At 49.0% G+C, this 20,051-nt stretch overlaps 9 protein-coding genes across 9 annotated transcripts; 3 read left to right on the forward strand and 6 right to left on the reverse strand.

Annotated features, from left to right (window-relative positions):
- Positions 1 to 39: 39 nt before the first annotated feature.
- On the reverse strand, positions 40 to 2,027 carry CCOS01_10353 (choline transport protein; the record flags this gene model as incomplete). The annotated part of the gene is made up of 9 exons (XM_060458509.1): positions 40 to 141; positions 213 to 295; positions 348 to 393; positions 444 to 981; positions 1,034 to 1,295; positions 1,353 to 1,508; positions 1,562 to 1,631; positions 1,688 to 1,892; positions 1,948 to 2,027. 9 exons carry the CDS (start codon positions 2,025 to 2,027, stop codon positions 40 to 42), a joined length of 1,542 nt encoding a protein of 513 aa, XP_060311674.1.
- Positions 2,028 to 2,863: 836 nt separating this feature from the next.
- Positions 2,864 to 4,341, forward strand: CCOS01_10354 (monoamine oxidase N; the record flags this gene model as incomplete). The annotated part of the gene is made up of 4 exons (XM_060458510.1): positions 2,864 to 3,044; positions 3,102 to 3,349; positions 3,398 to 4,201; positions 4,255 to 4,341. The coding sequence occupies 4 exons, from the start codon at positions 2,864 to 2,866 to the stop codon at positions 4,339 to 4,341; spliced, it is 1,320 nt and encodes a 439-aa protein (XP_060311675.1).
- A 325-nt stretch (positions 4,342 to 4,666) lies between these two features.
- CCOS01_10355 (uncharacterized protein) lies at positions 4,667 to 5,599 on the reverse strand (the record flags this gene model as incomplete). The annotated part of the gene is made up of 2 exons (XM_060458511.1): positions 4,667 to 5,159; positions 5,214 to 5,599. The coding sequence occupies 2 exons, from the start codon at positions 5,597 to 5,599 to the stop codon at positions 4,667 to 4,669; spliced, it is 879 nt and encodes a 292-aa protein (XP_060311676.1).
- A 1,602-nt stretch (positions 5,600 to 7,201) lies between these two features.
- Positions 7,202 to 7,714, reverse strand: CCOS01_10356 (short chain dehydrogenase; the record flags this gene model as incomplete). Its single annotated transcript, XM_060458512.1, has 2 exons — positions 7,202 to 7,583; positions 7,683 to 7,714. The coding sequence occupies 2 exons, from the start codon at positions 7,712 to 7,714 to the stop codon at positions 7,202 to 7,204; spliced, it is 414 nt and encodes a 137-aa protein (XP_060311677.1).
- Positions 7,715 to 11,271: 3,557 nt separating this feature from the next.
- Positions 11,272 to 12,844, reverse strand: CCOS01_10357 (glycoside hydrolase family 76; the record flags this gene model as incomplete). The annotated part of the gene is made up of 3 exons (XM_060458513.1): positions 11,272 to 11,892; positions 11,962 to 12,206; positions 12,268 to 12,844. 3 exons carry the CDS (start codon positions 12,842 to 12,844, stop codon positions 11,272 to 11,274), a joined length of 1,443 nt encoding a protein of 480 aa, XP_060311678.1.
- Positions 12,845 to 14,687: 1,843 nt separating this feature from the next.
- Positions 14,688 to 16,231, forward strand: CCOS01_10358 (ATP-dependent RNA helicase eIF4A; the record flags this gene model as incomplete). The annotated part of the gene is made up of 4 exons (XM_060458514.1): positions 14,688 to 14,724; positions 14,910 to 14,984; positions 15,051 to 15,475; positions 15,536 to 16,231. The coding sequence occupies 4 exons, from the start codon at positions 14,688 to 14,690 to the stop codon at positions 16,229 to 16,231; spliced, it is 1,233 nt and encodes a 410-aa protein (XP_060311679.1).
- Positions 16,232 to 16,572: 341 nt separating this feature from the next.
- Positions 16,573 to 16,836, reverse strand: CCOS01_10359 (mutanase; the record flags this gene model as incomplete). The annotated part of the gene is made up of 1 exon (XM_060458515.1): positions 16,573 to 16,836. One exon carries the CDS (start codon positions 16,834 to 16,836, stop codon positions 16,573 to 16,575), a length of 264 nt encoding a protein of 87 aa, XP_060311680.1.
- Positions 16,837 to 16,988: 152 nt separating this feature from the next.
- Positions 16,989 to 17,779, reverse strand: CCOS01_10360 (uncharacterized protein; the record flags this gene model as incomplete). Its single annotated transcript, XM_060458516.1, has 2 exons — positions 16,989 to 17,621; positions 17,675 to 17,779. The coding sequence occupies 2 exons, from the start codon at positions 17,777 to 17,779 to the stop codon at positions 16,989 to 16,991; spliced, it is 738 nt and encodes a 245-aa protein (XP_060311681.1).
- A 1,335-nt stretch (positions 17,780 to 19,114) lies between these two features.
- Positions 19,115 to 19,802, forward strand: CCOS01_10361 (uncharacterized protein; the record flags this gene model as incomplete). The annotated part of the gene is made up of 2 exons (XM_060458517.1): positions 19,115 to 19,624; positions 19,692 to 19,802. The coding sequence occupies 2 exons, from the start codon at positions 19,115 to 19,117 to the stop codon at positions 19,800 to 19,802; spliced, it is 621 nt and encodes a 206-aa protein (XP_060311682.1).
- Positions 19,803 to 20,051: the final 249 nt, after the last annotated feature.

The following is a 20,051-nucleotide window of genomic DNA, read 5'->3' on the forward strand; positions in this document are numbered from 1 at the left end:
CCGAATGATTTCGTTATAGACAAAGTCTAATTCTAACCCTCATTCCGAAGTCTTTTGGTCTGTAGTCCCAAAATCCAAGCCCAGCTCATACGCATTGTTGGCCGTTACACTGTCGTGCTGACCAAGAATAACCTGAATTCCCTATAATTTAAGGGTCAGCCACCGACTTTCCCTTATAGTGAGAATGAGAAGAAGAAGACAATGATGCTCACCTCGACTTGGAATCTATGCCCGTATGCAAGCCAGTAGCTCTCAACAATGATTATGAAGATTGCGACCACAATTAAGACGTAATCTGCTATGTTGTTAGTACATACCAATCTACCTGGGGATAGGGGTGAGATGACTCATGTTATCACTGGTGACTGGCAGAGCGACGGGGAAACAAAAGAACTGGTATTTGTTAGCATTTCCATTTGTCGACGAAAGCAAAAAGGGCTTACGATTGAAGTGACAGAGACAAATAAAGCAGCAATCAAGTTGATACCATAGCCACACCTCCCCAACCTGAATGGTGCATTCGGCACTTGATGCTGCGACAGAATATCTCGCCCCCTTACAAGCAGGGCGATAATGGGAAATGCATACGAAACATTCAAAAAGATAGTGCATGACGCTATGTATGCTCCAAAGGCAACCGTGGGTCCCAGATACAACGTTCCGAACAGGATGTTGAAGCCATAGCACATTAGTATGGTGTTAGTAGGGACATTGTGGCCTGGAGTAATGTGTGAAAAGTATTTAGGGAACAGGATACCGTTATCTCGTGCCATGGAGTAAAGAAGCCGACTAGCGCTGGTAGTGCTGGCAGTGCATCCATTGATGAAGCAGACTGCAAGCATAATGGTCATCACACAGGTTGCGGCCGGATTTCGAGTTGCTTGTAGCATGAGTTCCACAATGGGCATGCCAGTGTTGGTTGCAAGGACCGTCGTTGGATCGGTGAAGCAAAATAGCATAACAAGAATGAAGGCAAAGCCACTGTTCGATATGTAAGTGTGCTAGTAGGTGGCAAAGGGAGCGGTATACTGACGTCACTCCTCCAACAACAATAGAGTAAATCATGGCCCGTGGGGCGTCGCGGGATGGATTAGGCATCTCTTCCATCATATGGAGGATGACGTCGAAGCCAATGAGGGAAAGAGCGGACTGTAGAAGACCGAGAACCCAGGCAATGCTGTCGGGCCAACCTGTCTCGTTGTTGAAGGACGTGAATACGTAGTCTGCGTTTGTCTTGTCGTGGAGAGACAAGAGAATGATGCTGATGATAATAACACCAAGAATCGACCAGAACACTTCATGATGTGAGCTCTTGACAAGCAACAGAAACTTCGAGGTTTGGGTCTCCTTACTAGCGAAGTCATTCCATTTGCCCAGGATTCTATTGCCCCAAATGTTACCGACAGTGGCGAATGTTAAAATGGCGAGAAAGATTAGATATGTATTCCATTGCGTGACTACAAATCTTCCATTAGAGGCGACGACAGACGCGGCGCACACGAATTGAGCTGGATTGGCGTAAGCTATAGTCAACTGCAGGCTGCGAAGGATCGATATTTACCGGCGAAAAATCCTTGGACAGTCACAACGACTAGCCATCCGACAATGTTTGTCCAGCCGACCCAAAAGCTCTATGTCCAGTTTCAGTACATCGAGCAACCAAAATGGGCTGGGGAGAGCGATTTACCATGACTCGTTTCCACTTATTGGTGCAAAGGGCATAGACGAAGTGGTACTGGCCACCAGCTGTAGGCCATATGGAAGCTAGCTCGCCGAGGCTCGCCGTCAGGGCGAGGTTGCATAAAACACAAAAGACGAAGCCGTAGAGAAGTGAAACAGACCCGCCAGACGGAAGCACAAGTCCGATTGAGCCTGCTAGAGCAATCCAAGTACTTTGAAGTGCGTCTGTCAACTACATGCTCCTTGAGGGAACGAGACTGGGCTTACTTCAGAATCGCAAAAGCCATTGCCACCATGTTGAGGCCAGACAGGCGGGCCTGAAGGTGGCCATTGTTCGGAGGCGACATCACGGCTGGAGTGAATGAAATGTTGTACGGTCGTTTCGAGTCGTAGACTTGAAAACCGACCACCTTATGGCTGGACTTGCAATTCATACTAGAGCGCAAGTGGGCTGCCCATCTCATTTGTAGTTCATCAGCGAAGACTGGGTGGCAGATAACGAGGTATCATGCCGTTCAACACGCACAAGCTGAACAACGAGCTACCCTTCATGACAGGCAACATGACGGTATCCTTCATCCGAATCTGCGGCGATGTCTTATCTGCTTGGACGAGTGAAACTCGTGACAAGCCTCGAATGCTATCTCATGCGTTACCGAAGATTGAATCTAAGCGATTCCCAGCCAATTGGGTTTCGCTTATCTCTTTCATGAACTGCTCTGAAAATTGCCGGATTGAGGAAATTCGCGAGCACTCTGCATGGCGGGACAAAGCTAAAGTGCGGGGTGCAGAAGGTATCCTAAGGCTAGGACAAAATAGGGAATTTCTCGAGACTTTTTTTTGATAAAGGTGGGACTGCTTCCAGGGGTAGGGCCACGAGCGCTCGATCAACCCTCTGGTTCAGGCAATACTTTATCTCATCAAGCGAAGAGGCGTAGGTTCCAGATTCCCGCGCCGATGAGCGGCACCTGGTGAGTCAAGTCGTGATGTGGATGACAATTTTGCGAGACGGGGTAGCTAAGTCCGTGGGTGTCGGGCCTCAATTTCGCCCAGTACTTACTTAAGTCGGGAAGCTCTGCCACCTCATGAGTGCGTGTGTGTTGGTCTCCTCTCATCAATTGGTCAATTCTCTCAATTCCAAAAGTCTTTCCCTTCAAAGTCAATCATCGTCAAATCTTGGGCCATGGCATCGAGAGATGGCTTTTCATGGACCGAGGAGGATGGTCTGAAGCCTGGAGTACCGTGTATTGGCGCCATTCAGCCTCCTAGCAACCTGACCTCTGCCCACGACGTTACTTACGACGTGATTGTTGCAGGCGCTGGATATTGCGGACTTACTGCTGCAAGAGATGCTGCTGTTGCAGGTAATACTTCTCCCGTCGTTGACGACCTTCGCCACTGACAAATGATGCGTGCCGCAGGCCTGAAGGTACTCCTCCTCGAGGGACGCGATCGAATAGGTGGTCGGTCATGGTCATCTAACATCGGAGGCTATCCATTTGAGATGGGTGGGACATGGGTTTTCTGGGGACAGCCGAATGTGTGGCGCGAGATAATGCGATACCAGATGCAGGACGAATTGGAGGTGTCTTACGACTTTTCCCGCGGGATCAATGAGTACCATATCTCTAATGGGAGAACAACTCAGCGATTCACCCACGACGAAGAGGTGCGTGGATGGCCTCAACGAGCGAGGCGCTGTGCTGACGGTATCCAGGATAAAATTGTTGAGTCAGGCCTTCGCAAACTCGTGAACGTCGACGGAGCGTACGGCAAGAACGTTATACCTTTCAGCCACACCGGCAAGTTCTCTTCTGAGGCAATAAAACTGGACAGCATGTCGGTTGCCGATCGTCTAGCCGAAATTCAGGATTCCCTGACGCCAAATGAGCGTCTGGCAGTGGAATCATTTGTTCTGCTCTGCAGCGGAGGAACTCTCGAAACGACGAGCTTCTTCGAATTTCTCCATTGGTGGGCTTTGTGTGCCTACTCATACGAGGGATGCATTGATTATCTTGTAAAGTACAAATTTCGCGGCGGCCAATCCAGTTTCGCCATACGATTCTTCCAGGAGGCCTTAGCCACGGGCAACCTCACTTACGCGTTCAACTCGCCAATCGCCACAGTGAGAAACACGACTGCCGGAGTTGAAGTCACCACGAGACAGGCCGAAAGATTCAAGGCGCGGAGGATGATCAGCGCCATCCCCCTGAACGTGTTAAACAACGTTACCTTTGATCCGCCCCTACCCCAGGGGAAACAGGCTGCTGCCAGCATTGGGCACGTAAATCAGTGCGTCAAGGTGCATGCTGAGGTGCGTGACCGAGACCTAAGGTCTTACACAGGCATCAGCTACCCGCACAATGGACTCTTCTATGCACTAGGGGACGGAGAGACTCCTTCCGGGAATACTCATATCGTGGCTTTTGGTGGTCAGCACAACCATTTCGAGCCGGATGAAGACATCGAGGCCACGAAGAAGGCTCTTCAGGGGCTGACTCCCATGAACATCGAGAGAATTGTAAGCTAAGCGTCTCCCGCTCTTTCAAGCTCTGTCGGCTGATAGCCCTACAGGTATTCCACAACTGGTCCAAGGACGAATTTGCAAAAGGCGCCTGGTTGGTTATGAACTCTTCGTATTTGATTCAGCACTTGCGCTAATATTTATTCCAGGTTCTTCCCTGGGCCAGGTCTCTTGTCCAACCATCTGAATGACATGAGAGCTTGTCATGGCAAGGTGTTCTTTGCAAGTTCAGACTGGGCTTTGGGATGGCGTAGCTTCATTGACGGAGCTATTGAAGAGGGAACTCGCGCGGCTTTGACCGTAAGGAATGATCTTGGGCGGGGAGAGCATGTCCGTATGAGGTCAAAGCTGGCATAGAATAGAGAGTGGCAATTCTTTCGGTGTAGGAGAAGTCTTTTCAAGCAACTTGCAAACGTAAACCTAGAGAGACAACATAAACTGCGAGATTGAACCTGTCACCTGTTACATGACTAATACCGGCAAGTCTTTGCAAGCGATCTCTGTCCACCGTTTGATGCCTTGCATTGCCCAAATTGTCTCCAACGCTGTCAGCGCGGCGGGTATGCTGCCAAAACCGGTGAGGTCATAAATCTCTCTTAGTCTCGAAGAAAAGAAAACTCGGTGATCCGGCAAAATGCTCTCAGACGCAGCCACAAAGTAGGTCCAGACGAGTGCATGGGCGCCAGGAGTGTGTGCTTCGAGAGGGAGAACTCGCTGGCGAAGCCGCTCCACGTGCGACGTAAAATCTGGCGTCGCTAGTGAGGATGCAGTCCGCTGCTGATAAAGCATGCAGGCGTCGCAAATGGCTGCTCGCATGATCTGTAAGTTGGCCAAGTGCTCGGACGCCGAAGGAAGAGTGGGATACGTCATGAAGTCCATATAATAATCCGGTTTTCGTTGAAGGACAAGGGCTCCTTTCTCCTCGCTTGATAGTGGGAAGCCAAACAGCTCGAACCTTAAATCGAGATGGTCAGCACCATTCAGCGACCAGAGGTGAACACTTGCCTACATTTTGACTTGCTGACAAAAGAAATTTCGCAAAGCAGAGGGCAAAGCGTCCACTGCTTCGGGAGATTGTCGTAAGCATGTGAGCGCTTCAAGAAGGTGAAGGTAATTGTCAGCTCCAGTGATGGTCTCTCCGACCAGCAGCACCATAATTGTTGCCCAAGTGTAAGGGGTGAAGATCCGCTCCGGAGGAAGATGCAATGAGTCTCTCTGCAGCCTCTCGAGAATAGCACGATGTCCTGCAATAGCTGGTTGTCGTAGATGCGGAGCTTTCCGGGTAAGGTGAAATGCTGCAACTACCGAGATCGCTCTGGCGAGGACGTCGTCCTGCGTAGCCAGTGGAAGGATAATATCACGGTATCCATTGCCTGCGATATCGAGAACTACCATCATCGGCGCGATGTGTGAACAGACTAGTATCAATTAGACGAAAAGTATCAAGGCAAGATAAAGGGATAACCTGCAATGATCAAATAGCATCCTTGCTTGCGGAGAGATATTATTTGCATCTAATCCGGCCCGTAATGGCATCACTCGTGCGGTATTTTCTGGTTCGATTTGTCTGGAAGCTATACCGCAAGGAAGGTCTATAGTAGATGTGTCGCAAGTCTTGTCATCAGTAAGTCGCTCGCGAGGCATCGCCTGGATAGTCGATGAAGAGGTAGGTGTGGTTCGTCGCCTGGAACTGAGTCGTGAATGATGTGATGTCGCTTCTTGTGACTGCGGAGGGTTCATGTGGCTGCTAAAGCGACACCGTAGGCCTTGCCCGGAGCATTGAATTCCCTTCTTTCGACATTTGAGACATTCTGGTTCGGTTTTATCGCATCGGAGCCGCCTTTTACAGCACTCGTAGCATCCTAAGAAGTCATATCAGTCGTGTCACACGGGGCTCATCGATATCAGCGGCACAGGGTCGCCCCATAGCGTTGGTAATATACAACCTACCATCGTTCTTTCGTGCAAGCGACCTTGGCATGGTTGCTATGATGAGTAAAGGTTGCAGGAAACTGAGTTAGGATAAATGGGGCTTCTGCTCTTATTATTAACGCCGTGTCCCGCGCTTACGTAAAAAAAGACTTAACAGCACCAGACGGCCTTTAAGTGTTAAAGGGGTCACGCTAGGTCATTAATTATCTTTCATAATTCAGTACTTACCTTAGCTACATTAATCCTACTAGAAGGCTATCTTCGGCTTCGATCAATGTACTGAAATTACAGGAAAGGAGTCATATATAACAAGAGACCTAAAGTCTGAATTTTCAACTAAATCAACGTATATGATAAGCTGGTAAGCTAGGAGGCTAAGAGTGGAAATAAAAGTAAATCCTACCTTAAAAATTTTGTGCGGCCCAAATAGTTTACCCAGGGCGTCATAAAATAAAGATCTACATATATCAGACTTTCATTACTGGTTTTGTTTCCCGCGTATGGTTTTCGACTGAAAACGACGCCCTAGATAGCTAAGGTAACATAGTATCTACGTCTATAGGATAGACATTAGCCATAGCTCATTAACGTGCGGTCAAATGACATTGGCAATTCTTGAATAAGACTCCTTTCCCTCTCGTGACCTCAATATCCTCTTTATACTATACAAGACATATTGTGTCACGACTTATAGGACAAGGGACAGTAGACTTGTAACAAGCGAGTATGGCGAGACGTATTAAGAAGCGTTTTGGCAAATGAATACTGAGCGCCGGTGAGATACCAGGCAGCTTCAAAGCTAATCAAAGATCTAGAGAAATATTGAAGCCTTACTGCGCCGAGTCGGCCAGGCCTGAGCAAGGCAAACTGATTGCCAAAAACATAGGCAAGACGTCTAAAAACGCGTTCAAACTATCACTTCATTCCACCCTCAGCCCACCCCTCTTTTCCCATTATCGCTCTCGTCCACACCTCCAACTTCATCGCAAGCGGTCCATCCTTTGCCGCACTACTCTACCACCAAGACTCCCCGAACTGCCAAAATATATCAATATAGCTACCGCTCTACTCTGCCTTCATATCCGAAACCGCAGCACAGAACAAAGTATTCCACGATCCTTCATCCGCAGGCAAAATCAGTCCGAACCAGCGCATAACGGAAAGGAAGCTCATCACGGGCGACCCCACCGATCCGGAAAGGTTCGTGTCGACCACGCCGGGGTGAACGGACGACACCCATATCTCGCCGCCCCCATTATGCGCGCGCTGTGAGTCGGGGCCATATTCTTGGTGCAGCGCCATGGTATGTAGAATATTAGCCAACTTGCTCTGCCCGTATCGAGACCATGGGCCGCCGCTTTCTTTGAGCGACGGGTCGTCAAAGTTAATGCCGCCCTGGGGCGCCCCCAAGTGGCCCGACGAAGTGATCTTGACGATACGAATACTACTAGGAGGAATTTTCTTAGCGGTCCGTAGCATAAGAGGAAGCAGGTGGTCTATCAAGATCTAGTACGCTAGGTAATTAGTCTACTATTATGCCTCGTACCCGTCATTGGTTAACTCGAACGGAGTTGCCATAATGCCTGCGTTGTTGACCAAACCATGCAGAGCTGTTTAGCGGCGGTAATGACGCTAGCAAGGTCCATGAGATCCATCTATAAGAGGTCGATGTTAGCCGAGGTATATATCTTTTTGATATTAGTAATCGCAGTTATTGCTTTGTCTGGGGAGCGGGCACATATGTAAACGTGAGCACCGTGTTCTGCCAGACGTGCGACTGTCTGGTAGCCTCTGTGTTTTGGTAAGTTAGCCAGTTTACTCCTTGGAAAGAGGAACAGGGGAAAGAAGAAAGGTGTGGGAAGACTGACATGCCAGAATTCCCGCCCGTAACTAAAAATGTTTGACCAGTGAGGTCGGGGAGACTGTCGGGGTGGAATCTCATCTTCTGTAATAGTGCCTGGAGAAAGTCTGACGTCGCTGAACCTGTGGATCGATAGTATAACAGCTTAAAATCGTTATTCTTATCTGATGATGAGTGTTGTGATGATGAGAAGGTTGTTATTTTGCCGAACACGATATGCCGTGGCCTCTTGATACCAGTCTTGTTAACCACGGGTACGAGCAATTCTACCTTGCCATTGACCTGAGTATCCATAAGTTAACGTAAGTCGCAGACCCCCTTGAGCCAACAAGATTCAATCTTCCACCGGACTTTGCGAAGGAAGGATTCCTCAATGGTCTGGGTGAGCCGGCTGCATGAGACTAGTCCTAGCTTGGAATGTGAGCAGGTTGCATGAAGCTTGACCTACTCAGGCTAGGCGTCACAGCGACGACCACTGGGATCATCCCATTCCATTAATCGCCCTTCATCTGCACCGCCCCGGTGAGACAGGTAACACTCTTATCTCTGGTGCAGTATGTCAGACTGTGAGCAGGCTGCATTACCGTCAGACTAACGATAACCTGCATCACACATTGTCGGACCCATCTAGCGTCATTGCGATCAGTATCCAGCCTGCGGCTCCAGAGACTTGGGTCGAGTTTGGCATCATGCCACAATTGGCAGAGGTACGTCTAAACGATGGGTGATGGCAGACCTTAAAGACGACATGGCTTGGGTTGCTGATTTGCTCAAGGCGATGAGTCGAGAGGACGAATGGACTGGAACCAAAGATGCCGCAGCACGTAGGAAAGCACAGACTAGGCTCAATACCCGAGCATACCGTATATATTAAACTACTCCTCTGTTTAATCCAGATCAGAACTTAGGAAGACAATGTCTCGTTATCGAAAGTTCATAGAAAACATCTTATCAACTACCTACATAGGAAAGCGAAAAGCCCTCATTAAGAAGACTGATGAACTCGGTACCTCTCCCGAGACAAGGGTTGGATCAGAAGATCTTATGCAATGCTGGGATGATGAGCAACAAGCCGTGTCCGCCGTACCAGCTTCCCGCATGATGCAGCTACACCGCACAAGACGACCTTTACTCCCGATTCTATTCCCACTGAGCTCAGACCACCTCATCACCTTCCTTCAATTCAACGCTCTCCGTACCTTAGCCGTCAACCGCACGCTTATCTCAGGTATCCCCATAACACTACTCGATTATAGTAAAGAGATTATCCATGTTATACCCCCTATTACTAATACTAGCCCCCTTCTGCTAGCGTTCCTGCCCACCGTCCTTTAACAGACGGTGCCGCATGGCAACTAGATCGATCTCTTCCCCTGTCCTAAGGGACGTAACTAGCTCATTTTAGCTACGGGCACTTTTAATAAGGACGAGATATAGGCCGACTGCATCGAGGGGTTATATAAGGGATTCCCTAATAATAAGATTTAGCGGCGCAGTATTATTACGTAGTTACTGCCGTGGAGCATTGCGGGTTAGGAAATGACGGAAGGGTTTCTGGATAAATGGAGATGGCTATTCGGAGGTTTGCCCAGGGCGTTGGAGGCAACGAATCGATGGCGGATTGAGCGAGGCGAGGAGCCACTTACTTGAGAAAACCAAGCGCCGTTTACAGAAAAACTACGCATTCTTCTAGACAAAAAGCCATGGCTAGGTAAACCTTGAGAACTTTTAGTCCCATTCAGCGAAGCCTTCCTATAGCTAGCCCTACTAAAGGGAAGGTGGCTAGATAGGGGAGGGGCGTAGCTAAAGTAAGTAGGTTAACCTAATACTGCAGTAAAGCGCCATTAAGATTGCAATACCTAAGGAACAAAGGACTATAGCAATAGCGAGCCTAGATGCGGTAATTGATTTATTTTCATTACTAGAGACAAGGCGTGGTGTAATATGGGCTGAAGAAAGAAGGATTAAGTAAATGTGAAGCCGGAAGGACGTAGAAGCGGTAGGGCAAGGAAAAAGACAGCCCAGCCTAGCGGTCTCACAAGCCAACACATATGGGCTGATGTAGAGGTTCCTTCGATTCATGACAGAGAATCTAAGCCCAGGCGTCTATTATCGTGATAGAAATGTGTCCATGGAGCAGAAACTGGTCCTCCATAGTCAGAAATATTAAGATATCATTTCAAAACAGGGGACTGAGCCAGGAGCACAGCACCAGAAAATAGATACTGCTGCTCTCTTCCGGACTTTGCTCGTTGAGATACAAAGTAAGCTGCTGAAATCTCCCCAAGATCTCCAATACCTATAGAGCAAATTCAACAACAATGATAAATGTTAACAGTACTCTAAATGTTGAGCTCATGTGCACTCCGCTCTGTTGATTGAAAGGAAGTCCACAATGAGAAGACCGAGACCAAGTGGCCATGAAGACAGCAGCAACAAGGTCAGCGGCCCACATCGGGACAAGACCCCGCGCGGGTGACTGGCTCCTGGACCAGGGGTGGCGGACTACGCGAAGGCTGGCGACGGCCACCAACCCAGCCGCAGTCGTGACCGACAGCCAGAAACGCCATCAACAATCGGTTACGCTGGATGTAGATGCACATATAACAAAACTACTAGAAGTCTTTTTAGTTTAGCATAGTCGACGTTTCGAACCAGTCGGGCACTTTATATCAGAGTTCAAAGCTATCTTCGACGTCGTCTTAACCAAACCTTCCGGTTACCACTCTTATACGATAGTTTCCGAGAAATATCATCGAGCGACTACGTGGGAGAATGGAACGATCAATAGGATATCATCAACTCAAAGGATATGTATGAGACATTGATCGGACTGGGTTTAGCTACCGTAATCAGGTATCTTAAAGAGCAGGAAAAGGATTTGGGGATAGTTCTTCAAGATATTCGCGTCAGTCTCTTAGGGTTACCTAGAACATGGTGTCAGTCGGTGACTCTGCTATCAAGACAGTTTTCTCAGTATTGTTCGCGATGGTGAAGGCTTTGCAAGACGACATTATGCATTATGTTATGACAGATTAAGTGGAGAGGGGGTTAAAGACTCAGTCGAGTTGACAACAGCCACTCGATGGCAAGGCATGTGACGCGTCATAAGAGGATATGAGGCTGATGAAAGCATTTCAATGCCATCTGACTACAGCTATAGACTAGGATCACTGGTTTTTCAACATATCCATGAGCATCATATCCTTCATTATTGGCTCTTGGGTAATCATGTCGACGTATCATGTCTTTTCGACTGTAACGTCATGAAGTCTCAGTAAAGAGCCAGGAGACAAGCTCCAAGCACAGCAGGAAACAACAACATACGAACGTCAGTGCCAAAATGCCCAGCCAGTGAATCCGACTCCGTCGGCGACGGCGAGCCGCCCGTTCCACCGGGAGTGCCTCCAGACCCAGTGCTAGTAGTGGGTTCAGGCATGGAAGCGCCCCCACTGCCCTCAATCCAATTAGTCACGGGCGCTTTGGCGTCGCCGATGAGCAGACCCGAAATCGCACCCAGCACGCTCGTTCCTTCACCGACGCCAGTGATGCCCCCCGTTCTGTTATCTACAGTCTGCGGGTCGGTGAGCTCGGCGTCGCTCCAGTAGAAACCACAGGTCGTCATGCCCTTGGAGTTATCCTGACACTGCTTTGCTGCAGCCTGAGCCGACGACCTCAAGACGGTGAGCACGTTTCCTGAGAGGAAAGGGGCCACCTGGGTGGCGACAGAGAGCCATCGATGGACATAGCCCTTCATGAACATGGCGTCGGTCGGACAGCTGCCCTTAGTACCTTCGCAGGCGGCTTCATAGGCGATGCCCTTAGGGAAGAATGTCTTGATGCTGGCCTCGGCAAGCTTTTTGGCGCGGTCATGCCAAACATCGGAGCCATTCGTCTATGTAAAGAGGTTAGCCTGAGTTCGAATGATTCCAGAGACAAGGAACTCCTTGCAGGACAAACTTACGAAGTTGTACATGAACGCGGCACTCTCTGTAAGAATAGCCGCGTTCTGAGACCACTGGTACTTCGCAGGGCTGGTACAGTTGTCGTCCACGTTGGCTCCGTCGTATACCTCCCAAGTTGTGGTGTTAATGAAGCCAACGCTTTCGAGCCAGTCCCACGCCTTCACAGCGTGTTCCGCATAGCTCGTGTTGCCAGTATACCTCGCGAGACGGGCGCCCATGTTGAGGAAACACGCGTTTGACATGGCTACAATGGCGCATTAGTATCATCTATCCTAAGCCAACATCGCCGACGGGAAGATCCTTACTATTCTTGTAGTTATACCCAGCATTCGACATGATAATCTGCCAACGCAGCCCGCCCCCGCACGTCTCGTCGTATCGGTCCGGCGAAGCCTGATTCGCCCAAACGTTCTTGGCCACCTCGATCCATGAGGGCTTGCCATCCGCGCTCGGCAATTGGTACTCCGCAGCCTGTAGCGCAGCCGTGCCCCAGAAACACTGGTCGTCATTCCCCATTGAGGCGGTCCAGTTAGGAGGCATATAGTTGGCATCGGGGCCTAGTTGGAAGGCTAAGGCCTTCACGATGCTGTCTTGGAAGGAGTCGTCGCCGGTCAGGTGCTGGTAGTCGACGTAGGTCTGAAAGAAGCTGGCGCCGTGATACCAGTAGTAGCCGCCCGAGCTCGGGGTGGGAGGCCCCGGGAGAATGCCGGGGATTTTGCCAGGCTGATCGCCCTCGTAGACGGTGAATAAGTCTTTGGCAAGCTTGTTGGAAGATGCGACAATCTCATCGCGAGAGCTGGTCTTGAATTCGGCGGCCGAGCCAGGGAGTCTGCCAAGGAGGAGAAGGGCACCCGCGAACGCGGACGCATAGGACGGAGTCATTCTGTGATTAATTGTGATTAAGCACAAAAGCTGGTCGCAAGAGATCCAACGACAACGAGAGTTGATTGCAAAGCGAGTGATTTGGCTCAACAGAAAAGCGAATGTGAGGAAGGTCGTAGAAATAGACACCCTGATAGACACAAGCAGCGATGAGATAAGACAACCCCACGGCCAGGCGATTGACTTTCTCTAAATTCACAAAATGAAATAGGTGATGAAAACTTTTGAAGGAAAAACACAGCAGTAAAACACCACACACGGTCTCGCGACAAACACGCCATGCTTAGTGCTTACTGAGGTCAGACCCCGCGTTAACCCCCCGCTGTGCCGCATCAGTTACTCTCTTTAATCGAACCGTTGCATGCTTGGCGAAAATCCTACGTAGGCCCGGAAATTGTTATGTCGGGGGGCTAAATGGAGATCGAATTGGTATTTGAGGGGGATTTGCGGTCGCCAAACACCGAACGAGGTATGACAATATGTGGCGAGTCTATCTAAAGCTCAACATTGAACGCCGTACTCAACGAAGACTTGATATATTCGTATCGGTTTCTTTTTTACGATGCTTTCGACCCGTTAAAACTATTGACTGCCTTCTTGTTTGCCGCCTTTTTTAAAAATTGGAGAGCTCGTCTGTTCCGACTGACCCTGGTCGCTCATTAGCCCCTCGTGATTGGTTTCTTTTTTTGTCGACTGTGCCGCCTGGGAAACCTGTTCCGTTGTTTAGCCTTAGTAACATCCTAGTCAGGTGCGTCGTTTTCTGGGCATGAAGGAAAGGCTTTAAGCGCCTTTATCTACAGGGCTTTATTTCTCTTAGCCTTCTTCGCTAACTCCGCTTTCTTTTGTCGCTGGCGCTCGCCCATGATGGCATTCTCCTCGACAACTATTTAGTAACCTCGTTAACGGCTGATTTAGTAGCACTTCAGTACCTGAGAATGACCACCTGGAATTGCTTAGGCGTGAAGACGTCGTCTCGTATTTGCTTACCGAATTTGTCGGCCAACCGATCGAAGCTTTCTTCTTGCCACTGTTATATAAGGTCGGTATCCTCCCCGAGCAGCGTTGATCCATGAGATGAAAGTTACTGCCGGTATACACATTTCTTGTAGATATAGCTAGGCCAAACTCGCGCCTCGTAGAGCCTGTGAGCTACATTCCACGTCATTGAGACGACACATCCTTCCTGTGATATGACTACGTCGAGAGGCTAGATGAAATGCATCGGGACCAGCTGGATTCTTTCTCACTGCTATCGTCGCCTACTCTATCGTCATCATTTAAGTTTAGATCTGTTCTAATCTCTATCCGCTATTATGTCTCTACGGCATCGAGGACTCCAGAAGATGCACTTTCGCGGCAGCGGTATTAATATGTCTTTCAAACCGCTTTCTCTATCAACACTCGATAAATAAACGAGACGGAGCTTAACGTTAAACCGACTCGTAAGGGCTAGAGAAAGAAACGTCAGAATAGTTCCTCCGGGATACAGACTAGAGCTATCCGGGCGACAGCCTCAATATAAAAGCGCCACAACGAAATCCAGTCATCAACCCCGCCAGATTGAAGCGGATTCAGTGGATGGCTGCCTAGCTTTGGTGGCTGTGCTGGATCATTGGATGTGACAGCCGCTAAAGTGACATAAGCGCCAGCACCAATCGCGTCGAGTCTAGCGGCCAACAGTCGACCGGAGCTCCATTGTTCCGGCTCATCTTTAAACATTCCTAATCATTTCCAATCCTCTAATTTCATTCATTTTTTCTCTCTTCCACAAGTCTGAATTGAAGTCAGCTTGGCCCGCATTTTTAAGGGCCAAAGAGAACCTTGCCTGGCTACTCTGAACACAATGGCTTTAAACACGGACTTCGAGAATGATCCCGATGGTAGGCTTTTCCATTCCTGTCCAAGTCAGGTTATGTACTATGGTATGAGATACGGATGGCGAACTGTAGTACTCGCGGCATCAAATCACTCTTTACACTATCATTCTGACGGAGGCATAACCTTGTTTACCTAGGGTTCAGATATCTCTTAAAAAATGTCTCAAGTGCTAACCTATGTAATACAGACTACACGGAGTCTGAACACGTCAAGGCTGTTGCCTTTGATGATATGAATCTCAAGTCTGAGCTTCTTCGTGGTGGTAAGTGCTCGTGATACATTGAGAGAATTGTGCTGCGCCTAGCCGCTAAATGAGATACCTCTCCAGTATACGCGTACGGTTTTGAGCGCCCTTCGTCTATCCAGCAGTGTGCCATTATGCCTATCATCAATGGTCACGATGTGATTGCCGAATCCTCTTACGGTGCTGGGAAGACGGTTACTTGCGTTATTCCCGTTCTTCAGAAAGTAAGAGCTGATTTGAAAGCCTGCCAGGCTCTGATTTTCGTTCCTACCCGCGAGTCAGCTTTCAAGACTCAGGAGCTCATAGTCGCTATCAGCGACTTCATGAATATCCGGTGTCATGCCTGTGTTGGCGGAGTCAGCATGCTTGACTATGAGAAGGTCTTCCAAGATGCCCCTCACGTTGTGGTTGGAACACCTGGCCGCCTTAGGGATTTAATACAGCGTAGTATCCTCAAGACGGCGAACATAGAGCTGATCGTCCTTGACGACGCCGATGAGATCTTTGCTGTAAGCGTTAAGACAATGTTCCAAAACCTCTTGTAATTGTCACTGACTGAAGCCTCCCAGCGTGGTTTCGCGGATCATATCTACGATATTCCCCAACTTCTTTCGCACCCGACCCAGGTTGTTTGTACCTCTGCTACGATGCCGCAAGACCTTCTCGAAGCCACCGGTATATTGATGCATGATCTCCATCATATTTATATCAAGAAGAAGGGATTCCGCCTCGAAGGCATCAAGCAATTCTACGTTAATGTCGAGAAGGAAGAGTATAAGCTCAAGGCCTTTCTCGATCTGTACACAAGCGTACCGGCGTTTCAGACAATCACTTTCTGCAATACGCGCAAAAAGACTGAATGGCTCGTGGAGAAGCTGAGTGCTCTTAAGCTCCCCTTCTTCGCTATGCATGGGGATTTGCCAGCATTTGAACGTGCTGTAATTATGGAGGAATTTCGCTCTACTTCTGCTGGGTTATTGATTGCCACTGAGCTTCTTGCCCGTGGTATAGATGTTCAGCAGATTCCTCTGGTTGTTAATTATGATCTGCATGCGAATTGTGAGAATTACATACATCGTGTCGGTCGTGGCGGTCGTTCCGGCCGAAATGGCGTCGTTGTCAATCTGGTTACCTCCGATGATATTTGTCTCATTAGTAGAATCGAGGATTTCTATGATACCGAGGTTGAAGAGACAATCTTAGATCATCTCAAGCTTTATTTGACAAAGCAAGAATGGGTCAAGACTTCAGAGACCTCACTTTGATAGTTATTAGAAGATTTGGGTAATAGTTCTGGCATTAGTACACAGTCAAAACATCCCGACAGCAAACTCAAAATATCAGGTTCTATTTCATTCTTAATCTGTGAAAATCTCCTCTATCAGCCACTAATTCCTCAATGTCTCAAATGTAGACAGCATGATGTACCCGGTCGCTTTGCACTAAGTGTTTTAGAAACGACGAACTTTAATAGTTGATCGACTACGATTGCGGCGATTTGCTTTTGAATGCCCTTGATGCGTAGATTGAAGTTAGTAGACCGTAGGTTCGTTCTGTTATGCTTTTGAAATGTAATATCCCATGCTTGTGTACCACTAGGACTAGGTTACCACATCACATTTGTCCACTCTCCGTTGCCAACTTTGACTCGTGGGAGGGCGAACTCGGAGAGAAGTGCCGTGAAAAAAATCTTGTCCTCGGCGAAATCAGCCGGGTCTCCTTCCTCCTGAACCTGGGCCGCGGTGTTGCTAACTGTGCTGCCATTGCTACAAGCACGACCAGGGTTCCTACGGTACCAGACGGGAAGGCCCTCTCTAGTGAATGAGGTCTTTCCAGCCTTGTAGGTGTTAATGACGAATGGCAGAAACATTCGCTAAGCGTCGTGGGGCAGTCCGAGAGCGTAGTTGAAAGGTGCTTCGCCTGTTTCGAAGGCGATTATAGCTCTTTCGTTAACCGGGCCGATGTGGTGGCTTCGCCGTAGTCATTCCACGAAATGATCTGGACATACTCTGGCTCCATATCCTACACATGATTCCAACGGTTAAACCAGAGGCTGTCGCCGCGCCAGAGCCAGTTCTTCTTGTAACCGGGCAGGTTGGTGTAGAACCAAGGCGAAACGGGCATCATATAAGGCCTGGGTTTGCCGCTAGCATCTTTTCTGAGAAAGTCGACATAGAAGGCATCAATCTCCTCACTGATAGCGTTGGGTCCCTCCGGCCAAGCACCCCAGCTGAAGAGCCCGTCGGCCGTGCCCTTCTTTATGGCCCGCTTTGCGCCGAGGGATGACCAAGAAGGCATGAAGAAGGCTCCAGTTCGCTGCTTGATCTCGACCCAGTTATCTGACTGCTTTGGGCCCTCGAAAGTCGATACTAGAGGCTGACCAGTTGAGTGTCGGAAGTATGACGGGCTATTGGCATAAATGTCCAGCATAGCGATGACATCCTCCTTATCCCACGGGCCTTGACCGGCGTAGTCGAAAGAGAAGAATAGTTTGAAGCCAACAGCCTCTGCAGCGCTAAACATGTTCTCAACGCTTTTAACGTTGGTGGCCTCGTCTCGCGCTATGTTGAGAGCGAACCTATCAATGTGCGCATGCTGGGCCTGACTGATGTCATACTCATAATCGCTCATTACATAATTCTCAGTGTTGCCAACCTACGGGGCGATTAGCTTACTGGTATATGATGTATGCGTATATGTAAACATACTATGAAATGGGCGAAGACCGCCTTTGCCTGCACGCCTGTGCTGTAAGCTAGCAGGGTATATAAAGCCAAAAGGAAGGTGTCCATCCTCTCGAGTGTTAGGGACATCACGGAGAAACGGAGGAAAGGTGAGGAATGTGTTATGAACTAATTCGGGAGAGATAATGTCGAAAAGAGCGTCGGCTTATATGAGAGCCATAGATAAAAGAGAATGAACGGTGGATGTTCAATGAGATGACCAGAGCGCTGGCAAAAGAACGACAATTTCGTATGGAAGACTTGATGATTTTCGAATCTCAGAGACGGGAATGAAGTACTATTATAATCTTTCACCAGACTACACCTCGCCTTCGTCGGACCATTAGAACGTAATATCGTGTTGGAATTTGAGGCCCGGGTTATAACGTCGCCTGACGTCTAGCCGAAGTTTATTTCGACGTCCTACTCGAAACTTATTACATCCGTACTGCTCAGGAGTTTCAAGTCGAACATAACTGGGCCTGGTGAAAATTTGAAAGACTTTGGGGGCATGTTCTGTGAGGTAATGTGAATATGCCTTGTCCATTATGGGTAACGACCCGTGAAGTTTGTAGGTGGCTTTTGCCTAGCTGTGGACCAATCTTCTCGTGTTGCCAATTGCTCGCTTAGAAGCTGGGCTCGCGAGTTACTTAGAACGGAAGCTTTATATGGTTGGTATTGTGGGCGCAAGTTCGTTAGCGGCGCAGTAGTTGAGGCGGGATTCGCGGCTAGACGTTTAAAAACTTACAAATTGTTTGTCCTAGTCCGCACCGACCGAAAGATTGAAGCTAACGTGAGCTGTTAGTTCAATAGAACCAGATGGAACCAATACGAAAGTCTATGCCAAGAGGTCGAGACGTCGGAGCCGAAGACGAAACCATTTCGACTGTAAGGACCAAATGGTCTGAGTTGCCCATGAGTTGTGAACTGTGGCTCTGCTGGCATGGGTTCTTTAGCACGGAACACGGCCTGCAAGGTGCAACTTCATGCCAAGCCGTGTTGGCGCTAGAGATGCGCAGTGTGGGTCGAATCGAGCTGTTGCCTGACTGCAATTTCAAGCTCTGACTTAAGACCTGGACATGTGCCATTCCTCGGATGAGGCAAATACTTCAGAGCCAATAACGAACTCTTTGGAGAAGTTTTAGCCGAGATTAGGCGGAGAAGTTGGCCTTGAAGCCCTTGACTAACAGTCCAGCGCAGTCAACGTCTTGGTAGGCAGAGCACGGCGCCGAAGTCCGGTTGATCTCACTCACAGCGGGCTTGGTATTTTATAAGAGCAAACTAGAGCTATAGGTGGCAAATGCTGCTCGGTGTGAGGCTAACGGCGATTGTATGTGAATAATAAACATTGACCTTCTACGTTCGCAAGACTTGCTGGTCCCGTCCCTCGTCTGCACAATATTCGCGGTGCGCGTCTCCATCAACATGGCCGAAAGTGAGCCGCAGGAATCAACCTACTCTAGGGATGAGTTCGTTTCTGAGCTGAAATCCTACTACGATTTCCTGACCCATCTATACCTGCCTCCCGAGGTGGTCAGATACCCTCCCCCGGGCGGGTGGGAACACATCACTCCCGACTTCGTCGATTCATTCTTCCTCGGCAAGAACAACACAGTAGCAGACCTGATGAGGCATATCCCCTACGTCCGTCGAGACAAGAAAGACGATTGGGAGCCGTTCAATATCTACGAAAAGTCCTCTCAGGTCGACTTCGCCGGGGAGGTCGTCCTGAGCTTGCCCAACAAGTACGCTCACGAGGAACTTTTTGAGATACCGAAGGAAGCCTACCCGCACGAGCTCCCGCCTCACGTCTTCGTCTTCGCTATTGTTCCCGAGGGACGGGATGGGCACTTCATTCTCGTTGACACCGAACGCGGCACCATCGTCCTCGTGGACCTCCAGACCGTCACGAAACCTACCCGACTATCAGATCCGGTGAGATTTCTTCCCTTAACCTGGTTGTTTGTCTCTTGAATATGAGGCTGATTTCGTCTGGACTTAGTTCGCACCGGACGAAGAAGAGTGGCGCAGATCCGCCACGTATACGTTCCAAGAGTTCTTCGCCATGGCTCAAGACAAGTTCAGGAGCTTCAGAATGGTGCGTCGATGTTGATTTCTCTACACAGACGTCATCGCTTGTTTCCGTCTTCCCTCACATACTAATCATGTTATCAATCCATGTAGACTGCTGTGGATCGTAAGCATGTTAGGGTTAGGGTTAGGGTTAGGGTTAGGGTTAGGGTTAGGGTTAGGGTTAGGGTTAGGGTTAGGGTTGACGAGCGGTATCAACATCGCGCTGGCGGTCAGTAATGCTGTGGTTCTGAACAGAACTGAGAAGCGGCCGACTGCGATTCTGCCGGAT

This window comes from Colletotrichum costaricense (assembly GCF_030867565.1).
Source record: "Colletotrichum costaricense strain IMI 309622 chromosome Unknown Scaffold_10.1, whole genome shotgun sequence".
NCBI lineage: Eukaryota > Fungi > Ascomycota > Sordariomycetes > Glomerellales > Glomerellaceae > Colletotrichum > Colletotrichum costaricense.